General features: G+C 32.2%; 1 protein-coding gene and 2 long non-coding RNA genes across 9 annotated transcripts; all 3 read right to left on the bottom strand.

Annotated features, from left to right (window-relative positions):
* Nucleotides 1-755: 755 nt before the first annotated feature.
* On the bottom strand, nt 756-4,903 carry LOC115979720 (amidase 1-like). 2 transcript variants are annotated; one of them, XM_031101785.1, is made up of 9 exons: nt 4,733-4,903; nt 4,128-4,280; nt 3,696-3,820; nt 3,490-3,615; nt 3,012-3,194; nt 2,497-2,644; nt 2,193-2,361; nt 1,155-1,289; nt 756-1,017 (listed from the first exon to the last, which is right to left on the bottom strand). In XM_031101785.1, the coding sequence occupies exons 1-9, from the start codon at nt 4,840-4,842 to the stop codon at nt 865-867; spliced, it is 1,302 nt and encodes a 433-aa protein (XP_030957645.1). In that variant the 5' UTR covers nt 4,843-4,903; the 3' UTR covers nt 756-864. The 2 variants fall into 2 exon arrangements, with proteins under 2 accessions (XP_030957645.1, XP_030957646.1); XM_031101786.1 differs by lacking the exon at nt 1,155-1,289.
* Nucleotides 4,904-7,171: 2,268 nt separating this feature from the next.
* Nucleotides 7,172-13,358, bottom strand: LOC115979721. Of its 5 annotated transcripts, XR_004089170.1 has the most exons (6): nt 13,113-13,358; nt 12,806-12,954; nt 11,413-11,531; nt 10,505-11,241; nt 8,607-8,675; nt 7,172-7,530 (listed from the first exon to the last, which is right to left on the bottom strand). It is a non-coding gene; the product is annotated as an uncharacterized LOC115979721 (long non-coding RNA). The 5 variants fall into 5 exon arrangements; XR_004089171.1 differs by lacking the exon at nt 8,607-8,675 and having other exon boundaries at nt 12,806-12,998; XR_004089168.1 differs by lacking the exon at nt 8,607-8,675.
* A 7,892-nt stretch (nt 13,359-21,250) lies between these two features.
* LOC115979722 lies at nt 21,251-22,809 on the bottom strand. 2 transcript variants are annotated; one of them, XR_004089173.1, is made up of 2 exons: nt 21,936-22,809; nt 21,251-21,733 (listed from the first exon to the last, which is right to left on the bottom strand). It is a non-coding gene; the product is annotated as an uncharacterized LOC115979722 (long non-coding RNA). The 2 variants fall into 2 exon arrangements; XR_004089174.1 differs by having other exon boundaries at nt 21,251-21,573.
* Between the last annotated feature and the right edge of the window lie 304 nt (nt 22,810-23,113).

Here is a 23,113-nt window from a genome sequence, read left to right as displayed (position 1 = left end):
TATTGGGACATTGTTTATTTACACACCATATGAACAATAGAGACTGCCCTTACTACCCTTTCGCTATTTCGGACTGTAAACAATACCTTGGTATTTCAAAATGAAAAGAATGAGAGGGCAAAGATTGAAATGTGAACAAGGATTTTTTAGAGCAACCACATCCACAGTTTCAGATGTTTCAACCATGCAGGGATATCCTCCATCTATGATAAGGTGGGCCACATAAAAATAAATAAAACAAGGAGAAAACACTCATCGAATTCAGGTATGACAACACAGACTCTTATCCATGGATGGTAAGACAAAACACTCATCAAATCAGTTCTTTTGCCAATGCAAAACTAGCACATGGAAACCACTTAATTCCTGCCAATATAATGGACCGCATTGCAACAAGCCCTTAGAAATTATTTTTGGGGAGACACGGAGCATCAAAAACACATACATCTCATCTCCTGGGAAACTATCACCAGATCAAAGCAACAGGGAGGAATCATCCTGGATGTGACTGCTTTATGTTTACATAAACATGAGTTCGTTTTTAGATACATCAACAGCATACAAAGTTGTCAATACTAGCCATCTTATTCAATGCCTCCAATCTTTGTCCAAGTTATACTATCCAATCTCCAGTATTAAATTATAAACTGGGATAAGTATTGTTTTAAACCTAAATCTATTATCAAAAGGTATATGTAGCGCAAAATTCCTAGATTGTCTCAAACTGAATATAAAACTGGAGCAAGGTCTGGCTATGAAGTATAATCCATTGAGTTGGAAATAGCACAATATATTGACGATGATCAAGTAGTTATTAGTTACATTTCAGAGTCACTTGGAGAATTAAAACATTAGGGAGAGAATTCAGTAACCCTTTTTCTCAGCAATGCCAACCTCTTCTTGGATATTTTTGTACAGAGACTCAACAAGATTAAGCAGGAACCCATCCGAGCCATGTTTCGCCAACAAGGAAATTGCCACAGGAAGATTATCATACAGCCCTAGTGGTATGCTCACCTGTAGATATGCAGAAACAAATTTACGTAGTTTTTCAAAGGTCTTAAAACAAACAAGGAAAAAGTAAGAACGTCATGCCTCACAATACACACACACACACATAGAGAGAGAGAGAGAGAGAGAGAGAGAGAGAGAACTTGGCAGAATCCGGTTAATCCAGCATTTGACAGCAAGCTAAAAGTCTTGACTAAAAGAGCTTCTAATCGAATTGGATCACATTGTAGTTTTGGTGGAGGCTCTAAAACCGTGGGAATTGCCAGGACACCACAATCCTGAAAAATCGTCATCCAGAAGAGTAACTCAAGATAGTGGAAAGTTGAATTCATTTATCAGAGATGATACCACTTACTTTAGCTGCTACAGGTTGTTTGTGAGAGAAAAAGAAAAGAGATGCAGATATGGTGTTCTATACTTCCTGAAATTTACTCAATTTTGAAATACAAACATGTCATAACTATATGCAACTTTCACTACCCTCACCACTTATCAAAAATTTTAAACTCCAGTTAGTACTTGTAGAAAGAATATGACTACAACTGTAATGGAAAACACCAGTCAAAATATATATATATATATATATATATATATCTTTTTTGACAAAGAAAAAAGAAAAAAAAAAAAGCAACATATGTAATTTGTTTAAAACAATCTGTAATTCTTGAAGAAAATTATTTCACTTTCACTTTGGGATGTAATTCCAAGAAATAGTCCTGATATTCCATCTTGTTTGTGTCAATAACATGAAAACAGTTTCCTTTTTTCTTTTTCAAATTGTGTTTCACACATAAATAAATTGAAGCTAAATAGACTGAACTGCAATCACATCACTCCTAGATCTAAAATTTGAATTAGAGAGAATTTGATTGAGATGTGTTTGTAAGATAAAAAGATTAAAAGAACAAATATCTAAGTGTAGAAATTAATATTTAATGCATACAAATTATCTTTTACTTTTTAGTGCCTCTTTTGCCTCAAGGGTGTTTCTCTTTATGGAAGATGAGGGTGTGTCCTATAGAGGCATACAAGCACATATTGTCATCTCATAGACACATCCACGATCACATATTAAGCACCAGACTTATTTATAAAAAAAACAATTGTTGGATTATGGGATTTCCACATAGACGATCCTAGTTTTGTTAAAACATTCAGCAGCATAGGAAAAGAGAGATTACCCCAAGAAGAGCATTAAGAGCAGCACGTAGTTCAGTCCTTACAGAGTGACAGACATCCACATTTTCATCTGTTGTCCTAACGGCTCTCCATATCCTTTCTGACATTCCAGGACCCAAATCAGGTTTGACGGTACTGACCCATTCACCATGGTGTTTCTTGAATTCATACCTAAACTTTGCAAAATTAGTAAGTTCAGGAGCCAATGTTTATATAAGAACAGTATTTTCATCTAGAAAGATAAACACCAATATCACAGTTATCATTCAAGTCGTTTGAATCAATTAAGATAGTGAAAATCAGCACCTTTGAAGCAGCCGCATGGCACTTGAAAGGGCTGCCAAAGATGGTATATTGTTCTCCTGATCTGCAGTTTCCTCAGTCATGAATTGTTTTAAACTTGGAACTTTTTCCTTGACATAGTCCCCAAGGATTGCATGCTTTACAAGATCACCTGCATTATTTGTGAAAAGCATGATGTGACATCTCATTCAGTGAAAAAAAAAATTGTGCAAACATGGATGTGTTTGGAAACAGAAAAACAATGAAATAATACTATATGGCATAAAATAGATAAAGATCTAAGCTCTCTCTTTCTCTTTGTAGCATTTGAGAGGTCTCATTCGCCACATGATTAAGGAGACACTATAGTAAATTACCATCTTTTTTAGGGTGATACTGCACAAATCCACTCTAGACGGGGCTTTTGTAATTAAAATTCTAACGAAACAAGATTGAATTATTTCAAATCTATAAGATGTATGAACTCGTCCCACATATAGAATTATACAACCAACAATTTATATGGTCAATGCACTAACCTCCAAAGAGCTTGTTCACTGATTTAAAAAGTGGTTCAGTAAGACGATCACTTGGAATGGCTGAAAGCTGGAAACAATCTTCAGCAATAATTATCTGGGAGGGGTTGACAGGATCCACATCAGGTAATTGCATTAGTACTCGTCCAACTCTGTTCAAAATCACAGGATCCCTAGCAAACCATCCTGGATGAGAAATTGGTGTTAGAAAAAGTGTATGCCATTAAAACGATCAAATAGATGAGGAATCACTAATCACACTATTAAACAAAATAGCAGCAATTTTGGTCATTAGACATTGAGGAAAAACTCAAAAAACAGAAGTTTCTTGTTGCATCATTGTCTAAACCAATGTACCAATGTCAACAATATCATCACCATATGGCCATACCTTTCAGGTGCAGAGTTGAATTTGTTTTAGATATACACAATATTAAGTTTAGAAATTTCAAATCAAGCCATCAAATGGTCAGTTCCTTACCCATGCTATCAAAACTCTGTGCCATAGGAATAACTCCAGTTGTAGAAACAACATCATGGGAAGGCCGAAAGCCAAGAATTCCACAGTATGATGCAGGTACTCTTACACTTCCTCCAGTGTCACTTCCTATGATAGAAAGAACTTTTTGTTTAAATTTGTTGAGGAAAATCCAAGAAACGTAAAAATTGTCCACAAAAGAAACTCGCCTAAGGCAAAATCAACAAGCTTTGCGGCTACAGCAACAGCTGATCCACTGGAAGATCCTCCAGGTATCCGATCAGGTGCACATGGATTTCTAGGTGTGCCATAATGTATATTTTCTCCTTCTATACTGTGAAAAATATGCGGTCCCTTCATTGATATGCCCAACAACTATGATATGAATATTAAAGGGCCCTTTTTTTTTCAAGATGAATAACTAAGTGAGGCCTCAACTATTTAGTAAGCAATTAGAAATTAGGCAGACATGTATTTTTTCAGTATCATATTTCATGTCATTTTCCATGTGAAAAAATTTGTTTAGACTATATGTTATACATAGAGACATGTTGATAATCTTGAATTGAATTGTTATCAATTCCAAAAAAAAAAAAAAGTTAATAGATGGTAATCAAGTTATTGATATTTTCAATACTAACCTGTATGCCATTTCATCCATGACAGTTTTACCAATACATGTAGCACCTGCCCTTAAGAGTGACAAAACGGCTGGGGCTGTCGACGTGGCAGCCGGATGAGTCCTTGCCCAGTCAGGATTTCCAAACCCAGTCACATATCCATCAACATCGTATCTGTTTCCAAATAAAAAACTTAAAAGACAAATCTAATACACACACACACAATCTGCAGTCTGCAGACCAACACCAAAAAAAAAAAAAAAAAAAAAACCAATTGCTGATATTGTTATCCACACACAAAAACACAAAATCACAAACAATAGATGACATTGATGCAGAAGCTTGCACACACAATTGAAGAATATAGATACACAAACTTCAAACTTCAAAAGAGCATGGCTTAAACCCAATAGTTAAAATTCATAAAAGACTATCTCACTCTGAATTTTACTGTGCATGATTTTCCACGCACCAACACACTTCAAAATAAAAAATTGGAGAAAGCCCAGTAGTTAAAAGCAAAAGAAAACAAGTACGAAAACTTTGAATTTTTGGAGGATAAAGATGAGTGATAGATAGTATAACTGAAAACTAATAAAAGTGAAAGAGTGTATATTAGAACTGACAAGTCTTTAACGGCAAAGGTGAGTCCACTCAAAGGAAGCTCATGGGCTGATGGGCTTGGTTGTAGAACGAACTTCTCCATGAACGCACCATAGTCTGAATCTTTTGCCATGTCTGAGCTCTCTCTGTCTCTGTCTCTCTTTCTCTCTCTCACGTGTTTTTAAAGTGGAAAATGTTGCTAAGTAATTATAATGGAATAGAATTTTTTTATTTTAACTTAAAATATATAATTAATTAAAAGGGATAATAGTAGTAAACATTGTGAGGTTTGGACTAATGTGGTCCAAAACTGATTGATTTAGTTGCTAAACTCTACGTAGAGCATTAGTACGGGCTCTCTTGTATGTCATATGTAGGTGAAATCCCCAAAACTCACGTTACCCGGTCTTGTAATTGTAAAAAAATTTGCAATTGTTCTATAACGCCATCCTAAATGTAGGATGACACTGTAGCAAAAATTGTATAATGTTTATTATATTTTATTGGGTAAGACGACCCCAGTGAATTTGTTGAGTAGAGGTGCTGATAAGTTGGCTTGGTCGGGGTCTCCTAAAGGCACTTTTGACTTGAAGAGTGCCTATAGGATTGCCATGGGGGATGAAGGGATAGATCTTTTTCCAGCTCGTTGGATTTGGAAAGTGAATACTCTTCCAAGGATTAGAACTTTTCTTTGAAAGTGTGCCCATAACAGCATTGGTGTTAAGGTTTGCCTTGAGAAGAGGGGTGTTAGTCTTGACACTGCTTGCCCTTTATGCCAGGAAGGAGCTGAAAGCATTTTACATGCCCTAAGAGATTGCCCTCTTTTAAGAGGCCTGTGGAATCAGTTGGGGGTGTTACCCTCTAATCAAGACTTTTGGAGGAGCAACCTTCAAGATTGGTTAATGTTAAATAGTAAATTTAAGCACAGTTTAGGTGCTACTCAACCTCCTTGGAATGTTGTTTTTCCTTTTGCTGTGTGGAATGTCTGGAAGAGTAGGAATAATGCGGTCTTCAATGGCAAATGTAGGAATCCGAAGCTTGATTTGGTGATAGTAAACCAAGCAGTAGAATTCTTTCATTGCCTTTCTTCTCCAAGGCAATTGACCCAAAAAGTTGTAAGGAGGATTAGGTGGGAGAAGTCGCTTCAAGGATGGTGGAAGCTCAACACAGATGGCTCTTATTGTGGTAACACAGGTTTGGCAGGCTGTGGAGGGGTGATTAGAGATGATGCAGGTAGGTGGATTATGGGTTTTAGTAGGAGTATTGGCACGACCAACAGCTTTGCCGCTGAGCTATGGGGCTTAAGGGAGGGTCTTCTTCTATGCAGCAACCTTAACATTAGTGCTCTTGAAGTTGAACTTGATGCCAAATCTATTGTGGATGCCTTAGATAATCCTTCTTATGTGAATAATATCATATCGCCTCTGTTAGATGATTGCAAATTATTGATTTCTCACATTCCGCAGTTTTGTATTAAGCATTGCTTCCGTCAGGCCAATAGGTGTGCGGATAGTCTTGCTAGATTGAGCTTTTGTCTTGATGCTGATTTTTCTACCTTTGATAGTCCGCCTGTGGACCTTGTAGATGTGTTTGAGGATGACCTCAATGGGTTGTTTTGTAATAGAGTCTGCTCTGTTTGTATTGTTGCTGCTTAGTTTGTAATGAAGCTCTTTTTTCACCAAAAAAAAAAAAAGCTTGGATTATATTATTTTATTTAGTAGTATATATTATTTTAACTAGTATGTAACCCGTGCTACCGCACAGGAATGAATATATTATTAATCATGAGTTTATTTATATTTAAAAGGCTCAGTTAAGTCTAAATTTATATTATTAACCAGAAAATTTCATTAACAAAACTTAGAAGTATATATATATATATATATATTTATATATATATAAAATAAAGTTATAAGAATTTGATATCATTATGTTTCTTTAAAAGAAAAAAGGGAAGAGAGGAGAAGAAATGGAAAGGAAAACTTAAATTGTTAGATCTATATATCTGAACCATGTCATACTATTTCAGAAAACAAAGTGTTTTAACTTATCATATTTCTTGGGTAAAACTCCATAGTGTTCCATTAAGCAACTGAGCATGCATTCAACTACTCAAAAGATTTTCTCCAAAAAAAAAAAAAAATACTCAATAGATGATGAGAAGAAAACAATAGCCTATTTGACATCACTACATTATAGTCATGATACAAATTCTTACGCAAAATTCAATAGACATTATAAGGAAAATTTTGATGCATTCAAGCAAATATATAACTGATCCAAACAGCCACAATACAATTATATACACTATATTGACTTGGTCGAAAAATTAAAATAACTAAAAACATAGTAATCAAAGATGAAATGAGCACCCTTTCCAAGCTCTGCAATTTGTTTCATAGCAATAGACACGACACAATTATTGATAAAACATGAATATTCAAATAAAATTTAACCTTTTACATGTTTAACTTAGTTCTGTCTCTTTGTTACAATAGGAATGAAAGAAACTGAAAAAATATAACTATAAAAAATTCATATTTCCTCAGTTTCTTTTATATATAAAGTGTGTGAGGACACCATTTTTGCTGATACAAATTTAATATTATGCTTTATATTCATTGCAAGTCTTGTAAGTCTCAGAACATATCTGCCAAGAGGGACATAGAAGTCTCTAAATTTGTGAGAATGTCCTTGCAAATCAAAATGGGAAATTGCTATTAACGTACAAAATGCAATAAATCCATCTACTTTCAAGCTGCAAATTCCCTCTCAAACTTTGATTTCGACATTAAATCCTGAGTTTGGCATCAGGATGAAGCTGCAAATGAAGAAAAGAAGAAGTTCAATATTGTTTACCTAAGAAAGAAGAAAAAAAAGAAGCCTGAAACTGGGGAAAACAATTCCAAAGGATAGATTAAGCAGTCTACATAATTCATTGAAATAATCCAATATTAAATCCTAATTTGTGGTCAAGTGCAAATTTCTTCTTGGCATTCTCTATTCTTTAAAAAGACTTTTGAGAGAGGGCTTAATTTTTTATTCTTTTGAGTCAAAGTAGTGTAAATCTCATTCAAAACTCTAATGTAATTCTGATTGACAACAATAATCAAACACATTCAAGGCAACTTATCAAATGACAAAACACCCAACTCACATTTGCACCAAAACTAAGCTGCCTAACTCACTGGCTTTTGATGAAAGAAAGTCCAAAACCTCAGCTGAAATTTTTTTACTACAAAGAGGCAAGTACTTTTAGCTGGAAAAAAAAGAGAAGAAAATGAAGTCTAAAACTCTTCCCAAACCTATATAAAAAAGAGGAAAAAAAAAAAAATGAAAGAAAATGTTCATCAAAGTGTCCTTCACAGTAAAATATATATTAGTGCAAGGGCATGTTGTACAGTCCCTCATTTGTCCTACTTGCAGGAATGCTATGTATAAAATACAATATCACTCCAATTAAAATCAACTCCAACTATCTTTTATAGAATTTAAAAAATATATATCATATGTTACAATGGTGTCCTTCTAGAAACAAAATATAAAGCACATAGTATGACACAAAACATAGAAATTAGCAGAGATCAAAATACTTGCAGCAAGTAAACTATTTAATAGAATTTACAAATTTCAAATTTCTCAAATGAGCATTAAAACCAAATTATGCTTAAGTAGAAATTGTCCATCAAAAGAATAATGCCTGCTACAAAAAAGCTTACCATAGATATAGGATGGCAAGATGCAGAGAAATAAGTTTCAAAGAACAAAATGCCCATTGTTCCTAATTTCCTGCTTCTTAGCCAAGTTTGCATTCTATTACATGTTCGAATATATATATATATATATATATATATATATTTTTAAATCAATAGAAAAGGGGAAAATCCCTAAACTTACCATTAAATTATGATATTCATTGTAACGCAATTACATGCCTCAATCACTGTGATTTGTGAACTCTTAGACCTTTACATCACAACCCCAGGAAAAATAATTAAAAAAAGAAGCCCTCAAAGAACTTGTAAACAACAAAATAGAAAGAACATAGGAAACCAAATTATAAAGAGGAGCAACATGTGAAAAATAACACCTAGTATGAATTTCAAATTAAATACATAGATAACTCTCACAATCAAATTTATAAATGATTGAATTATAGTATTTTTATGAACTGCATCAATAACTAATAAGCAAAATTTTCGAAAAAAAAATTTTGGTTCAATGAACGAAGCAAGTTAAATTATTGATAATGAGGAGATATTTGATAGAATTTTAATAACAATAATTAATAGTTCTTATGTGATTATTTAATATTAAAAAAGTCTATACTGACACACCACTTACAGCTTCATTACAACCTAAACTAACTTGGATTTGGTTAATAACCCAAAACAAAATGAATTCTAACCCAAATACCTTAATCAAAACCAATCCAATATTACATTACATTACATTACATTACTCCAGTATTTCAAAAACCAAACACAGCTAGCCCAACATGAATGATATGTAAGTAAGTATTAAGATAAAGAATCCAGGCTAGCTAGGAAAAAAAAAACCACTATCAGATTTTTTTTAGGGTAAAAAACAATGCTTTCGGTAAAAAATTGCGATAACAAAATGAAAAAACTACTTAATGAGGGAACATTGTTGCCACCACCATCATCATTATTGTCATACCCAACTACAGACATGTCTTCTTTACATTGAAACTCCATTCAAAATTAACACCCATTTATAACAAAAACTACTTCCTACTTTAATAATAAAAAATTTTCCTTCACCACTTTGGCAAGCTTTATAAATGCAAGAAACATCTAGAAATCCTACTAAAAAAGAACTAATCATCACCAGCTGTTTTACAATGCATGTCAAACCTCGCTTGAATCCTCTGACATTCAACCAGTCTTTGTCTTTTCTATACTTTCTTTCTTCAAAAATATATTGGACAATCCTGACTGTGAACAAATAAGTAAATCACAGCCACAATAACTAAGCCAAACACCACATCATTTTTTCTCATATGCTCAATTTTTTTCAAAATTAGCACTCTTCTTCTTACTAAATTCTGAGATCTCTTAGGTAACCCACTCAAGCATTGTTTTATTTTAATACTCTTCACATGTAAGCAATCACTCAAACTTGTTTTCATAACTCATGTTTGTGTCATAACTCATAGCTTTCTTAGCCCTGCAACCCATTAGGAAAAAAAAAAAAAAAAAACTTTATTGGTAGTAGCAATTTTTTTGTATATGGGTTCTCATTTAAACTCTAATTTTCTTTTCTAAGAAATGCTTCCTTATCTGTATATATCTAATTGTGTTTTCTAGATAAGCAATAAGTAGTTCAAAATTCCTAGTTATCATGCTTTTCATAGGAATAACCCACCAAATTATTCAAAAAGTTTTTCATAGGCACAAACCATAGTAGAAGGAATAACCCACCAAATTATTCAAAAAGTTTTTCATAGGCACAAACCATAGTAGAAAATTACAAAAGCATTAAATGATAATAAACCAAAATACAAAACTCAAACAATATGATCCATACAAATAAAGAACTATAATAACTCTCTACATCAGAATGTTAAAGGTTGAGCATAAGGAAATAAATTCATAGCTATAAATAATTATAGATATAAACACATTCAAAACTTTGTTTTTTAAATAATTCAGTGACAGGAAATTACGAAAGGCCACAGATATAACAAAAATGGGACGATGATCATTTGACAATCCCAACTTTTTTTTACAAATCAAATAGAAGAAGGAAATTAAAAGGAAGCAAAAACTTACAAAAGGATTTAAGTTTGACAGCTTTTCAGCAGCAATTGCATGATGGTAATCTTGCCTACCATATCCACTTTGGGGTGTTTAAAACTTTTTTCTACACCTACACATCAATAATACTATCGATGTTAACTTTGGAGCAAATAGCAAATCACTAATTTTGTTGGTCCATGATTGTAAGAATTTACAAATAAAATAAAAACTAAACTTCTAGCTTACTATTGTCATAAGGTAAGGCAGTATTTATAAAAATTTGAATTAATTTCAATATCAATTGATTGTTTTTATTACTAATGTCATAAATGATGACATGGTTTGTCTTTATAAAGGATGGAAGAACATAATTCTTTAGAATGCAGCTCCTAATCTACAATTGAAAATATTAACTACAAAATAAGATCATTCTTATCTGATTAAAACCATTATAGAAGGAAAAAAGAATAATTGTTTATAATATTTAGCTTTCTGCATCAAATAGGGAAATAAACACCAGATAACAAATTTATTTTAGAAAACAATAAAGCTTCTATGAGAAATTCCATAAAACATACTCTAAATTTTCTAGATTTAGCCTATCAACTACTCAAAACACATGGATTTTAGAAATATATATATTGGGCAGTGTTGGTGTAGTAATCTAAAGCATTTTCTTATCTTTCTTATTCTCTCTCTCTCTCCTTCACTCTCCTCTGTCTCCCTCACTTGCTAATCTAGCATCAAGCTACTATCCCAACTCTTATAACCTGCATTTAGTAGGTAAAATTTTATGAGTTGTTTAATCAGTCATTGATGATCATAAAGAGGATCTAAAACGCAACATCAGACTCATAACATCAAGATTACATGAGAAAATACAATTCTCATGCAGTCGCAGATATCTCAATAACATGGCACTACACAGTACTAAACATTACCTCATATTTGTTCAGTCACAATGGCCTAATGCTTGTCGTGCTGCTTTTTCTCTTAAGCTTTATCTTACATTTGGCTCCCTGGACAGCTTCTACATCTGCTTGCCTTTTCTTCCACTCACCTTAAAATAAAATCAGAATTAAGAAACAATTGACCAAAATTTGAGTTCAAGCCTTTCTTCGAATAGTTTGATGGGAATTGAGAAACCAAGGAAAAAACTGATTTGAAAAAAACAAAAATAGATAATGGAAAATCCTTAATAGAGAGAGAGGTTGAAGCATAGTCAATCTGTGTTTTCCATGCCCAACAACAATAGAGACAGATTACATGTCACTACTTTCATTTTTGCAATAAATCTAATGAAACACACATGAACAATTTTTATCTGTTCTGAAAACCCATTTATCAATGAGGTTTACCAACAAAAAAATTGGGATTATTCAACTGACATGATTATCAATTTTCTTGTTAACCCTTCTCATCGACATTTCTTCAAACATATGAAACCAAAAAGATACAAAAATTGGAATTATTGTCAGTAACAAAATTAATGGCAATGCAGGCAATCCATAGTAAAAGAGAGAAAAGAAAAAGCACTTAATATTTCAATATAAAACAAATATTGAAATCAATAGAAAAGCAAAAACACCAAATAAGAGATACGATAAAGGGGAAGAATTGACAATTTCTTCTTCTTCTTTGGACTTGGCTTCCCATTGAACACCATGAATTCATAAACAAAATTAAAAAAAAAAATGGCTTTAATTAATAGTAAACATCAAATACCAAATCAAATTCACATATAAACAAACAAATGTTTTCCAAGTTTCACACTGTAACAAAGCAAAATGAAAAGAAGAAATCATAAAAGTACTGCCCATTTCATAAAGTAGAACATTCACATACAAAATGATAGTTACTTAATACAAATAAATTTAGCAAAGAAAGAACAGAATGAATGAATGAATCATAATTTCCCAAATCAAAAAAGGGAATAGTTTTATACAATTTGAAACGGTAATTGAATAGGAAAAAAAAAAAAACCATGCCTACCTTCTACTAAATCCACATATTTTTCAGTAGGGATAAAAGTTTTGCTGTTGGTGATGAATCAACAACAAAACCGGTTTTCCAGATCAAAACCCCAGAAAAAAAACAAAAATAAACTATGAACACAGATATTAGAAAACAGGGAAAGGCTTAGTGATTTTTGTAATCCAAAAAAGGGAAAAAAAATCGAAAAATTGAGAAAACAAACATTTTCATGGAGAATCCAAGAGCCCGAAACAAAAAAGAATCAAAACCAAAATCAAATCTAAACCTATCCAACAAAAAAAACTCAATAAAAAGTAATGTTTCATTCCCAAATCTTAAAAAAAATGAAGGAAAACGTACCGGAGCCAGTTCCTACGATCTGATGGTGATAGATATATAGCCCATAGATTTTTCTTTCCCTATGTGCTTGCAGTGGTGCTTTAAGTCTAAAGAGGGAACGGAGAACTCTCCCCTTCTCTCTTATTTCTCTGTTTTTGCCCTCTCCAAACCTAAATCATATATAACCCCAAATTTCAAAAAATCAAATCAAAACCTAATGTTACCCAAATACCTAAATAAAAATCAATCCAACCAAATTTCTCAAAACTAATTCATATTTCATACCCATACCCAGATCTAAGAAAGAATGAAAAGAAGAAAAAATTACCGGTGGTAGTTCTCTCAATGTCTGTCTCCTTCTCATCTCTGTATCGCAAGGTTTATTTTTTCCTCCTTCTCTATCTCTGGATCGCAAGCATCGGTGTTAAGAAAATTGAAAAGGAAGCGAAAAGAAAGTATCCGAATATGAGAAACGGAAGGCGCCCTTACGGTGATGTCTCTCTATCTCTGCCTCCCTATTTCTCTGTCTCTCTTTTTTCTTGATCCCTCTTTCTCCTTTCACCGTGTAGTAATCTTTCTTTCACTTAAATTTTAGACAGGTGGAGGAAAATTAGACTCTAATTTCATATTGAAATTGGTGTGGTCCTCACATGAATCTAGACACATGTCACATAATTAGAGTTCTAATTTGAAATTGTAATCTGGACACGTGGCACAAAATTAGAGTTCTAATTTGAAATTGCAATTTGAGTTTCTCTCTGCTTCACCTATTATTTTATATATAGATGAGTTGAATAGAAAAATAAAAGTTGGGATGTTGAGTATGTTGTAAAATAATATAGTATAAATGATAAATTAGCTTTTCAGATGTTAAAATGAAATTTTTTATAGAAATTGGATGTGAATGATCTTAGTCACTCAAACGTTACTCATTTTCTCTTCTTTCTCACAAGGATTAGAGATCAAATTGGTCAGTTTTAAAAAGTCTTAAATCTGACTGGCATTAACTCAAATCTCAGAGATGTTAACTATAAGTAAAAAGTTTTTTAGATAAAAAATTTACTCCATTTCAAATTTTCTTCATTTAGTTATTTCCTTGTCAGATTAAATTTTACAAATATAAAAGTGTACAGTCTCCAATACATACATAATACAACAATTACACTCAAGAACATTAGTAAGGGTCATTTTAATTAGTTAATAATTAGGGTTAGGGTGAATTGAACTCAAAATATTTTAGTTGAAAATACAAAAAAGTACCAATTGATCAACAAAACTTTTGAAAGGGTAAGCATGCCTCCATCATTCATAATTTGATTAGTGACTATTTTGAAATATGTGTGGGAGGAAAAAGTTTAAAGATCTTATCCTTTGGAAAAACACACACTTTTGAAAGGATAAGCATGCCTCCATCATTCATAATTTGATTAGTGACTATTTTAAAATATGCATGATAGGAAAAAGTTGAAAGATCTTATCCTTTGGAAAAACACACACATTTTTAAGTGTATTTGGACATTGTGTATTTACACACAGTGTATGCAATAAATACTAGGGGTGGCAAAATCTAACACGATCTATGAATCCAACATGATTAACTCGTTTATAAATAGATCATGGGTTGAGGATAAATGGGTTCTGGTCATATTTAAGTTGACACGACTAACCCGTTTAATAAACAGGTTGTGTTCGTGTTCAACATGCAAACCCGTCTAACCTATTTGACCCGTTTAGCTTATAAAATTATTAGATATTTTGATATTATTGTTTAATTAATGGTTGTTTTTATATGTTTATTATTATATTTATAGTTATAATTGTATTTTAATTTTAGATATATGAAAATTGATACAAAATGTATAGATTTGGTATGACCTATTAATCAAATAGATTATTAAATGGGTCATTTGTATTGACCTCTATATGACTTGTTAAATAAATGAGTTAAACGTGTCGAGTCAAGTTGAACTGTTTAATAAACAGGTCGTGTTTGGATTGAAGATTCCTAATACGTTTATTAAACAGGTCGGATTCGGGTTAACCCATATAGCCGAATACACATAGCTCGACACGACATGAACTTAACCCGTAAACACGAATTGCCACCCTAAATAAATACTGCCTTTACTACCCTTTAGTTATTTCAGATAGTTTACTGCAACTTTGTTTTATTATTTTAAGAATATTGTTAGTGGAATGCTAATATTGTAAAATCTAGATCATTAAATCATTAAAAAGTGATTAATATATAAGGAAATCTATTGGTAGAATATCCTCAGAAATTAGATAATCTGAATCCGTAAACAATTACTTGGTATTTCAAATTGAAAAGAATGAAACGGCAAAGATTGAAATGTGAACAAGGATTTTTTAGAGCAATCACATCCACAGCTTCAGATGTTTCAATCATGCAGGGATATCCACCGTCTATGATAAGGTCGCCCACATAAAAATAAATAAATAAAACAAGGAGAAAAAGCTTTATAGTTGTGGGCCTTCCATAATGCGAATTACCAAGTTAATAGGTACATCTATATATAAAAACTAGAAAGAGCTAATGACTCTATCTACAGTCAAGTTTTGGATATTAGGAGATGTTTGGTAGAGAAGTTTGAGTAATATTGTTTGGGTATTTTTGATATATATATAAGTGAAAAATGTGTAAAAATATATAAACATGTTTAAAATACTCAAAAATGTGTTTGAAATACCCTACCAAATAAGCTCTATTATTGAAAACGCACTGTTTTAGCCCATGGCTTTATCTACAGTCAAGTTTTGGACACTAGCTATTAAAAACGCACTGTTTTAGTACTTTCAAAGAAAGCTTTAGTTTTGTCAAATTTTAATGGAAAAACGCACCACTTCAATTTGGTGAGCTGACGTATCTTTTTATATTTTTTATGGCTCTATCTACGGTCAAGTTTTGGTTTAGTCAAAGTTTTGGACACTAGCTAAGTAGCTATTAAAAACGCACTGTTTTAGTACTTTCAAATAAAGCTTTAGTTTTGTCAAATTTCAATGGAAAAACGCATCACTTCAATTTGGTGAGCTGACATATCTCCTTATATTTTTTTATTGGTACACCGGCTTTTTTGTTTTGAGAACAATGAGAAGTAATTAGTAGACCAGCTTGGCTTGATCTATATGTTTTTGTTTTTAATATATATATTAAATTACCAAAATATTTTCACAATGTTGTTAATTCTTTTCAAAATAAAATAATAAAATATCATACTGGAACTAATTATAACTAAAAATAAATGTATTGTGAAAAAAAAGTGTTACTTCCACACCATTTTTCATAACATTTTCATAACAAATCTTAGTAAATTGTTATTCTAATTTAAACTTAATAATGAAATTATTTTTTTATCCACCAATAACAACCCTTAATAACTTACTACTTATGATTTGTGATAAAAAATTTTGGACATAACATTTCTCTTATGAAAATGTTAAAACATCTTGTTGTTGTCACAATATTTTCATAACTGCTAAAGTGTTAATTTTCTACAATTCAAACTAAAATATAACAAAGTTATAAATGTATTATAAAAATGTTGTGCCATTTTTTTTGTTTTCTAGAAATTTTTTTTATTAGTCAATTTTTGTTGAACCAAAATTCACTATTTAACTTACAGTTTTCTGGGGTTGAATTTTTGTATTTTGTTTTGTATATATATTTTTTCTTTATGCACCATTTTAAGTAAGAATACATATTTTTACACACACACACAAAACAAAAACAAAAACTTAGGATTAAAACACTTTTCATCCTTTATGTTTGGGGTAGTTCACAATTCCTCCTTAAAACTTTAAAATCAAGCAATTTCCCCCTTAATATTTTGGAAAAAAGCAAATATGTCATATCGTTATTCTCTCAATTAAAACCTAATAAAAGCTTATGATTCTTAAAATATTCTATTGTGTAATGTCTAAAAAAATACTCCCACTAAATTTTAACATCTCAATAATTTTCTTCATGTATTTTGAGTTTTAGATGGTAGTAATGCTTAGGAAGTTGGAATGGTAATATAAGGTGTTTTATTTGTTACTTAGAGAACATTGATTTTCTAGATTTAAATCTTCGAAACTTATAATTTATCTAATGGTAATTAGTTTTTGATGAGTGTTCATCAAAAACTAATTAAACTAAAGATTGCACCTAGACTCACATGGAATGATAAAGAAGAAAGTATGAATGACAAAATTTTGATTGTGTATGTTTGAAGGTATTTGATGAAGAGTCAATTGTAGCATATGACATCATACATTACAAAAATTTAAATATTGTGATAAGATTTTATCAAAACTCAGTTGTTTATTGTTGGAAGATGATGATATTTGTTATTATTCTTAAAAGTTTTTATTGAATGGATATTGTTTTTAGCAAATAGATATCAAAATTCTTATATGAATAAAATTAACTTTGTATGAAATACATTTTTTATGTATATAATTTCATACTTCTTCAAATAAAAATTCAATCTTAACTTTCTCACTCAAGAAGTAGCACATGCCTTGCATGTGCCACCCAGACTAATATTAAAAAAAGTGGGATAATTTGCGCTTTTCATCTTTGATGATTTCACTTTTGATTCTTGACATGGCAATAGTGGGATAATGCCAAAGTGGTAGGCAATAACCAATAAGCAATGGCCAAGCCCACGTGATCACCTCTTTTTTTTGTTTCTATAATTCTATCTCCTCCCTTATTTGAAACACTATGGCATAATCACATTTTTTTGTCCTCTTCAATCGATTGTTTTCATTTTCCCATTCACTTTTTCCATTATTACCTTTCATTCATTGCCTATCAAATCAATCATGTTGCTTTTAGTTTGGCCAATCACCCAATAAAGGTTGTCTGTGTTTAAGAGACAAAGCTAGCAGGCAGTGATTTGAAATCGACATTGAGCAATGCAAAACACTAGCCTCTGGAAACATAGACATCCATTCTTCATTAGCAACCATCAGGTCAAGCCTTAGTTTAGTTCTTTGGTCTCCACTTCGCCCATTACACCATGTGAATCGCTACCCCACAAAGCCCATATCCACTAACCCACATCGGCCCTCATCAAAGCGATGGCCCAAGCTACACCTACCTATATGATGAGTTGCTTCAAGCTTCCAGACTCTTTGTGTAAAGAGTTGAATTCAATGATGAGTAACTTTTGGTGGGAGCAGAAGGAAAAAGAGAGGAAAATGGCATGGACCTCTTGGGAAAAATTGTGCACTCCAAAGAAGGAAGGGGGCATGAGTTTTAGGGACTTAAGGGCCTTCAACCTGGCCCTACTCGCCAAACAAGGGTGGCGGATTCAACAAAATCTTGGTTCTATGGTCCATAGAGTTTTTAAAGCGAAATAGTTTGGAGGTAGCTCGTTTGAGGATGCACAATTGGGCAATAGATCTTCCTATGTATGGAGAAGCATCATGGCAGCCAAGGAGATTGTTGAAAAGGGGTCTAGATGGGTCATTGGTAATGGCAAACAGGTGCACATTTGGAAGGATAAATGGATTCCAACATCGGTCTCTTTCAAGGTAGTCAGTCCAAGGGGTTCTTCAAACAATGTGGAGTGGGTTTCGAACCTTATTAATACTGAAACTAGAAGTTGGGACACTACAAAGGTGAATAGTACTTTCCTTCCTTTCGAAGCTCAAGTGATCTTGGGAATTCCTATCAACCCTCAGCTTCTCATTGATTCCTTGATATGGGCATGGACTCCCAATGGGTGTTTCACTGTTAAAAGTGCGTACAAGGTAGCCTAACAAGGTATGCAAAAGACAAAAGGCAAAGCAGATGGGGGAGAATGTTCAGATGGGACAAGTCTAAGAGCACTATGGAAATTAATATGGAATTTGGACTGCCCAAATAAAGTCAAACACTTTATGTGGAGGGCTTCCAAGAATATTCTGCCTACAAAATGTAAACTGCGAGCTAGGGGGATTGGAGTCGAAGGCAATTGTGACTTGTGTGGAGGTGAGGAAAACACGGGTCACATAATGTGGAGTTGCAAGGTAGCAAAGGAGGTATTGAGTGCAAAAAGGTTGAAACTCCCTTCTTTGCCTGATTCTAATTTGGATTTTGTGGATATAGTGTGAGAATTCATGGTGAGATGCCTGTTGGTTGATTGGGAGTTATTTGCCATTACTGCCTAGGGCTTGTGGAACAATAGGAATAAGCTTAGACATGGAGGCCGATCCAAACAGTTTGATCAAATAGTTAAGGAAGCAGCACAGTATGCAAAGGAAGTTAAACAAGCTAAGCCAAATCCAAACCGCCCCCCCTGCTGGTAAGCCCCTTTGGACTCCCCCTAGACCGGGCTGTTATAAAATTAATGTTGATGGAGTTGTTTTTCATGAATTGAGGGGTTGCGGTATAGGAGTTGTAATAAGGAATGAAAGGGGTCAGCTGATGGGAGCGTTGAGTGGGAGGCTTGATTTACCGTTGGGAGCTTTGGAGGCCGAAGCCAAAGCAGCTGAAGTAGGAGTGCAGCTGGCGTGGGACCTGGGTCTAATTGATGTTTCCCTTGAATGTGATTCGCAAATGGTGGTCAACGAGTTAAAAGGAAGGGACACATGCCACAATTCCATTCAGAAACTAGTTAAAGGAATCCATGAGGGCCCAAAGCAGTTTAAATCGTGGGAGGTAGGCCATGTATGCAGAAACAGCAATGTGGCGGCCCATCTGTTGGCAAAATATGCCAAGGGGTTAAATGATTGTATCATTTGGGTGGGAGACATTCCCCTAGTTATTTTGAACGAAGTTCATAGAGATGTACCCAACTTGATTTCTGATTCTGATTAATGAAAGTTTGCGTATGTTGTTTATAAAAATAAAAAAAAAATAAAAAAATCACTCAATATAGGGGGACTGCAAAGTTCCCAATCATTCAACCCAAGAATGGCGACCAACTGGATTACGTGAATCATGTCAAACAACCTTCGAAGCTGTTGCGTTTAAAAATAGACTAATAAAAATAAGACTTTATACCATCAATTGACAAGGGAATTAAATAGCAATTCTTGAATTTTCTTATAAAGTTTTTTTTCTCGTGTTTCCACTTTCCATACTGTTTCTCATTGACATAACGTCAACCTTATTTATTTTAGTACGATATTAATAAAGTTTTTCTTTTTTTAGTATCTGTCTATTTTGTAGGTGTCTATAATCTCCCGTCCAATAAACATTATGTATTAAAATGAAGAATCTTTTAAAAATGACCCATGTTTTTTTGTTTAGAGATTTCGAACATAGAATCTCATAATCAATTTGCATGATGCATGTATGATGATAAATCATATGCTAAAAAAGTTTATATATATATATATATATATAATCTTATATTAATCACTAATAAATGAAGATTAATTATCTGTCTTTACACAACCAAACGCACAAACAAATTGTTGTAAAGTATCCTTGGGGTGCTCGCTCTTAAAGACAACTATAATCCAACGACATGGATGTTAGAAGTTACTTCAAATTTTCTGTTGAATCTGAACTTTGTGTAGGTTTAATGAGATTACATAAAAGCAAAATGGCCCTTATAATTGTTACCCACCATACTCGGTTTCTAGATGCATCCTAATTGCATAGCATTTTTATATTCACACTAGTTGCTAACTTGTGCGATGCATGGGAAAATTCAAAAAAATGTTCAAGAAATTTTTTTTTTTTTAAATTCATCTTCCTCTAGGTTGATGAAAGCTATAAGATTAATTTCTAATATTCATGTACTTAAACAGCAAGTTTAAATGGTTAAATGTTGCAAGTTTGATGAATCCCAAAATCATAACCTTCAAAAATACTTCATTCCAGACTTACAAAAGTAAATTTATGAATCTTTACACCTCCTTTGGCAAGCACAATTATTTTCCAAATAAATCTCCTTTTAAATATTGTTTCTCATTATTGGTACATTTTGTAGTTGGAAAAGAGATATGCAATTCTAATGTTTTGTTCATATTGTAAAGTTACATGCTATTTATAATTTGTTTATAAATATTTGAAGATTGATCTATTTAATGAGGCATGTTATATAAACTAATTCAATAAAAAAAAATGTCAAATGTTTCTTGAAAATTCAATTGGTTGAAAACACAATCGGTGCTATCTAACAAATTTCCACTTTGAATTCATTATATTTTATTAAAATGCAAAACTCCATTTAAGACCAACAAGTATTTGCTAAACTATCTGCTATGCAACTATATAAGTTGATAGTGTATATATTGTGTGCGGGAATGTGGATATGCATACACAAAAACACAAAATTAAAATACAAATTATGTGTTCCTACTTCTCTATAAAATCTAAAAGGCAATAAAAACCAACATCAAAGTTGAATAAAAATTGTATCTGAAAACATAATATAAAATACATTTCTTACAAATTTTGTGTTCCTACTTCTCTATAAAATCTAAAAGGCAATAAAAACCAACATCAAAATTGAATAAAAATTGTATCCGAAAACATAATATAAAAGACATTTCTTAGTAACTTATATCCCAAAATTTTAAGGAACATCTCAAGTAGTTTAGTAGCTAAACATAGCTTTTAGTAACTATAGCATTCAACAATAACTTTCAATATCTAGCCTAATTTACAATTTGTTTTTCAATAAGTAGCCTAATTTACATACATGACAGCTTAGTAATTGAGAGAAGACTTCCATTGAAACTTCTATGGCACCATCAAACCCCAAACTTGTCAACATGCACTAATAGCCTTTGAGACATTTGTTGGTTCCTCTCTCCTTTAGATTCAATTTTTCCACCATGTTCTATAATAAGTTACATACAATCATCATAGAACTCCTAATCATAACTTGAGGCAAGTTTTCAAGAACTTCATAGAACTAAAATTATGGTTTTCTTCCACTCTATCTATGTGTGGGAGTGTGCCATCAAGTACAAAATTCAATGTAAACATTCATCTTTAGTCTAGAAAAAAAAAAAGGTAAATAATCATCAGTTGAATTATTTCCATTTAAAATAGATTTTGGATGCATGTTTGATTCAATAACTAAGTAAAAAAATAATTAATAGGAGTTTCTTTGAATATATTATGTTGAACCTATGACTATATAAGATTTCAAAGAAAATGTTACCCATTTACAGCTTAATATAAAGGAAAAACAAAAACCTTGAGATAGAAGACAGGTAGCTCATTATCTTTGTCTAAGTCCCCCCACATCACCATTCACATGTAGTAAATCAATACGAACTACAAAACACAAACATAGAAAACTCATCAAATTTTTCCCACAAGTAAAACAATAGTACAAATGCAAAATAAGTTTGTCACTGAATCCTTAACATTAAAACAGTAAGCAACGAAATTGATGTTAGTTGCATTGAAATCTATACGTAAAATAAAAATCCATAAACAATTTCATCTAGAATAAGAAAATTGTGTTATTTCAATTTCAACTAACAAATCAAATGACAAAGCTATATTAGGGGAAGGAAAAGAATTGAAACAAAAACATGCCAACAGACTACCTAGATGTTCATGGCCTTCATGTTGGACTTAAGTTGTTCATGGCTTTCTTGTTAGACTAAAGTTGGCTCCCTAGACAGTAAAAGTTTTAAAATTTCCACACTATTACATTCCCCAAAATTCACCAAATTTGAAACAATATTCTAACTGCAAAATGTATGTACTAAAACCCCAGTAACTTGTTCAAAATTTAAAAATTAACAAAATCAAAATTCTTTCATTTAAAAAAAAAAAAAAACCTTTTTGGATAAACTCTATAAAATAAGCAAATTTAAGAGGAAAAGAGAGAGAGAGATTTATTGTGCACAAAATGCTTTCACTAATTCATTACAATTATCCAACATTTCCAATAATCCAATAGCAATATCAGGATCTACATCATTTTTCTTATATTTCTTGATCACTACATCAATTCTATGTCCTATTTCATTATCTGTATCATAGTTATAGAGTTGAGCGAATGTAGGTTTTTCCCCTTCAATAGGAAGAAGTGACCCAATCCTATGATAATTTTGGCCATTGAATGGAAAACGTATTGCCTGTACCATTATTTACCGACCTGTCTACTTTACTACCCAAAGAGGTAAAAGCAAACAATGAAATTCTTCCAAGCAGAGGTATATTTTCTCTATTTCTTGTCTTCTTTGTTTCTTAAATTTATCATATATTTTCAACTCTTTTCTTAAATTTATATTTTCAACTCTTTTCCTTTCACTTGTGACTCATTTAACTTGAAATTTCATGGAATCAGATAGTTAAATATATAGATGAACAGTTGATTTACATACTCTTTCTAAGAATAACTCCATTGCCCAACCTTT

Source organism: Quercus lobata, chromosome 3 (genome assembly GCF_001633185.2).
Source record: "Quercus lobata isolate SW786 chromosome 3, ValleyOak3.0 Primary Assembly, whole genome shotgun sequence".
In the NCBI taxonomy this organism is placed as follows: Eukaryota; Viridiplantae; Streptophyta; class Magnoliopsida; order Fagales; family Fagaceae; genus Quercus; species Quercus lobata.
The sequence above is the reverse complement of the archived record's forward strand: the minus strand, read 5'-3'. Positions and strand labels throughout refer to the sequence as shown.

What these genes read in the sequence shown, in the direction of transcription:
- LOC115979720 (XM_031101785.1), bottom strand. Translation starts at nt 4,842, where the DNA reads ATGGCAAAAGATTCAGACTATGGTGCGTTCATGGAGAAGTTCGTTCTA. An exon ending in GCCATGCGGCTGCTTCAAAG is followed by an intron (nt 2,362 to 2,496) that starts GTGCTGATTTTC and finishes TGCAAAGTTTAG; the next exon opens with GTATGAATTCAAGAAACACC. An exon ending in GATTAACCGGATTCTGCCAA is followed by an intron (nt 1,018 to 1,154) that starts GTTCTCTCTCTC and finishes GCATATCTACAG; the next exon opens with GTGAGCATACCACTAGGGCT.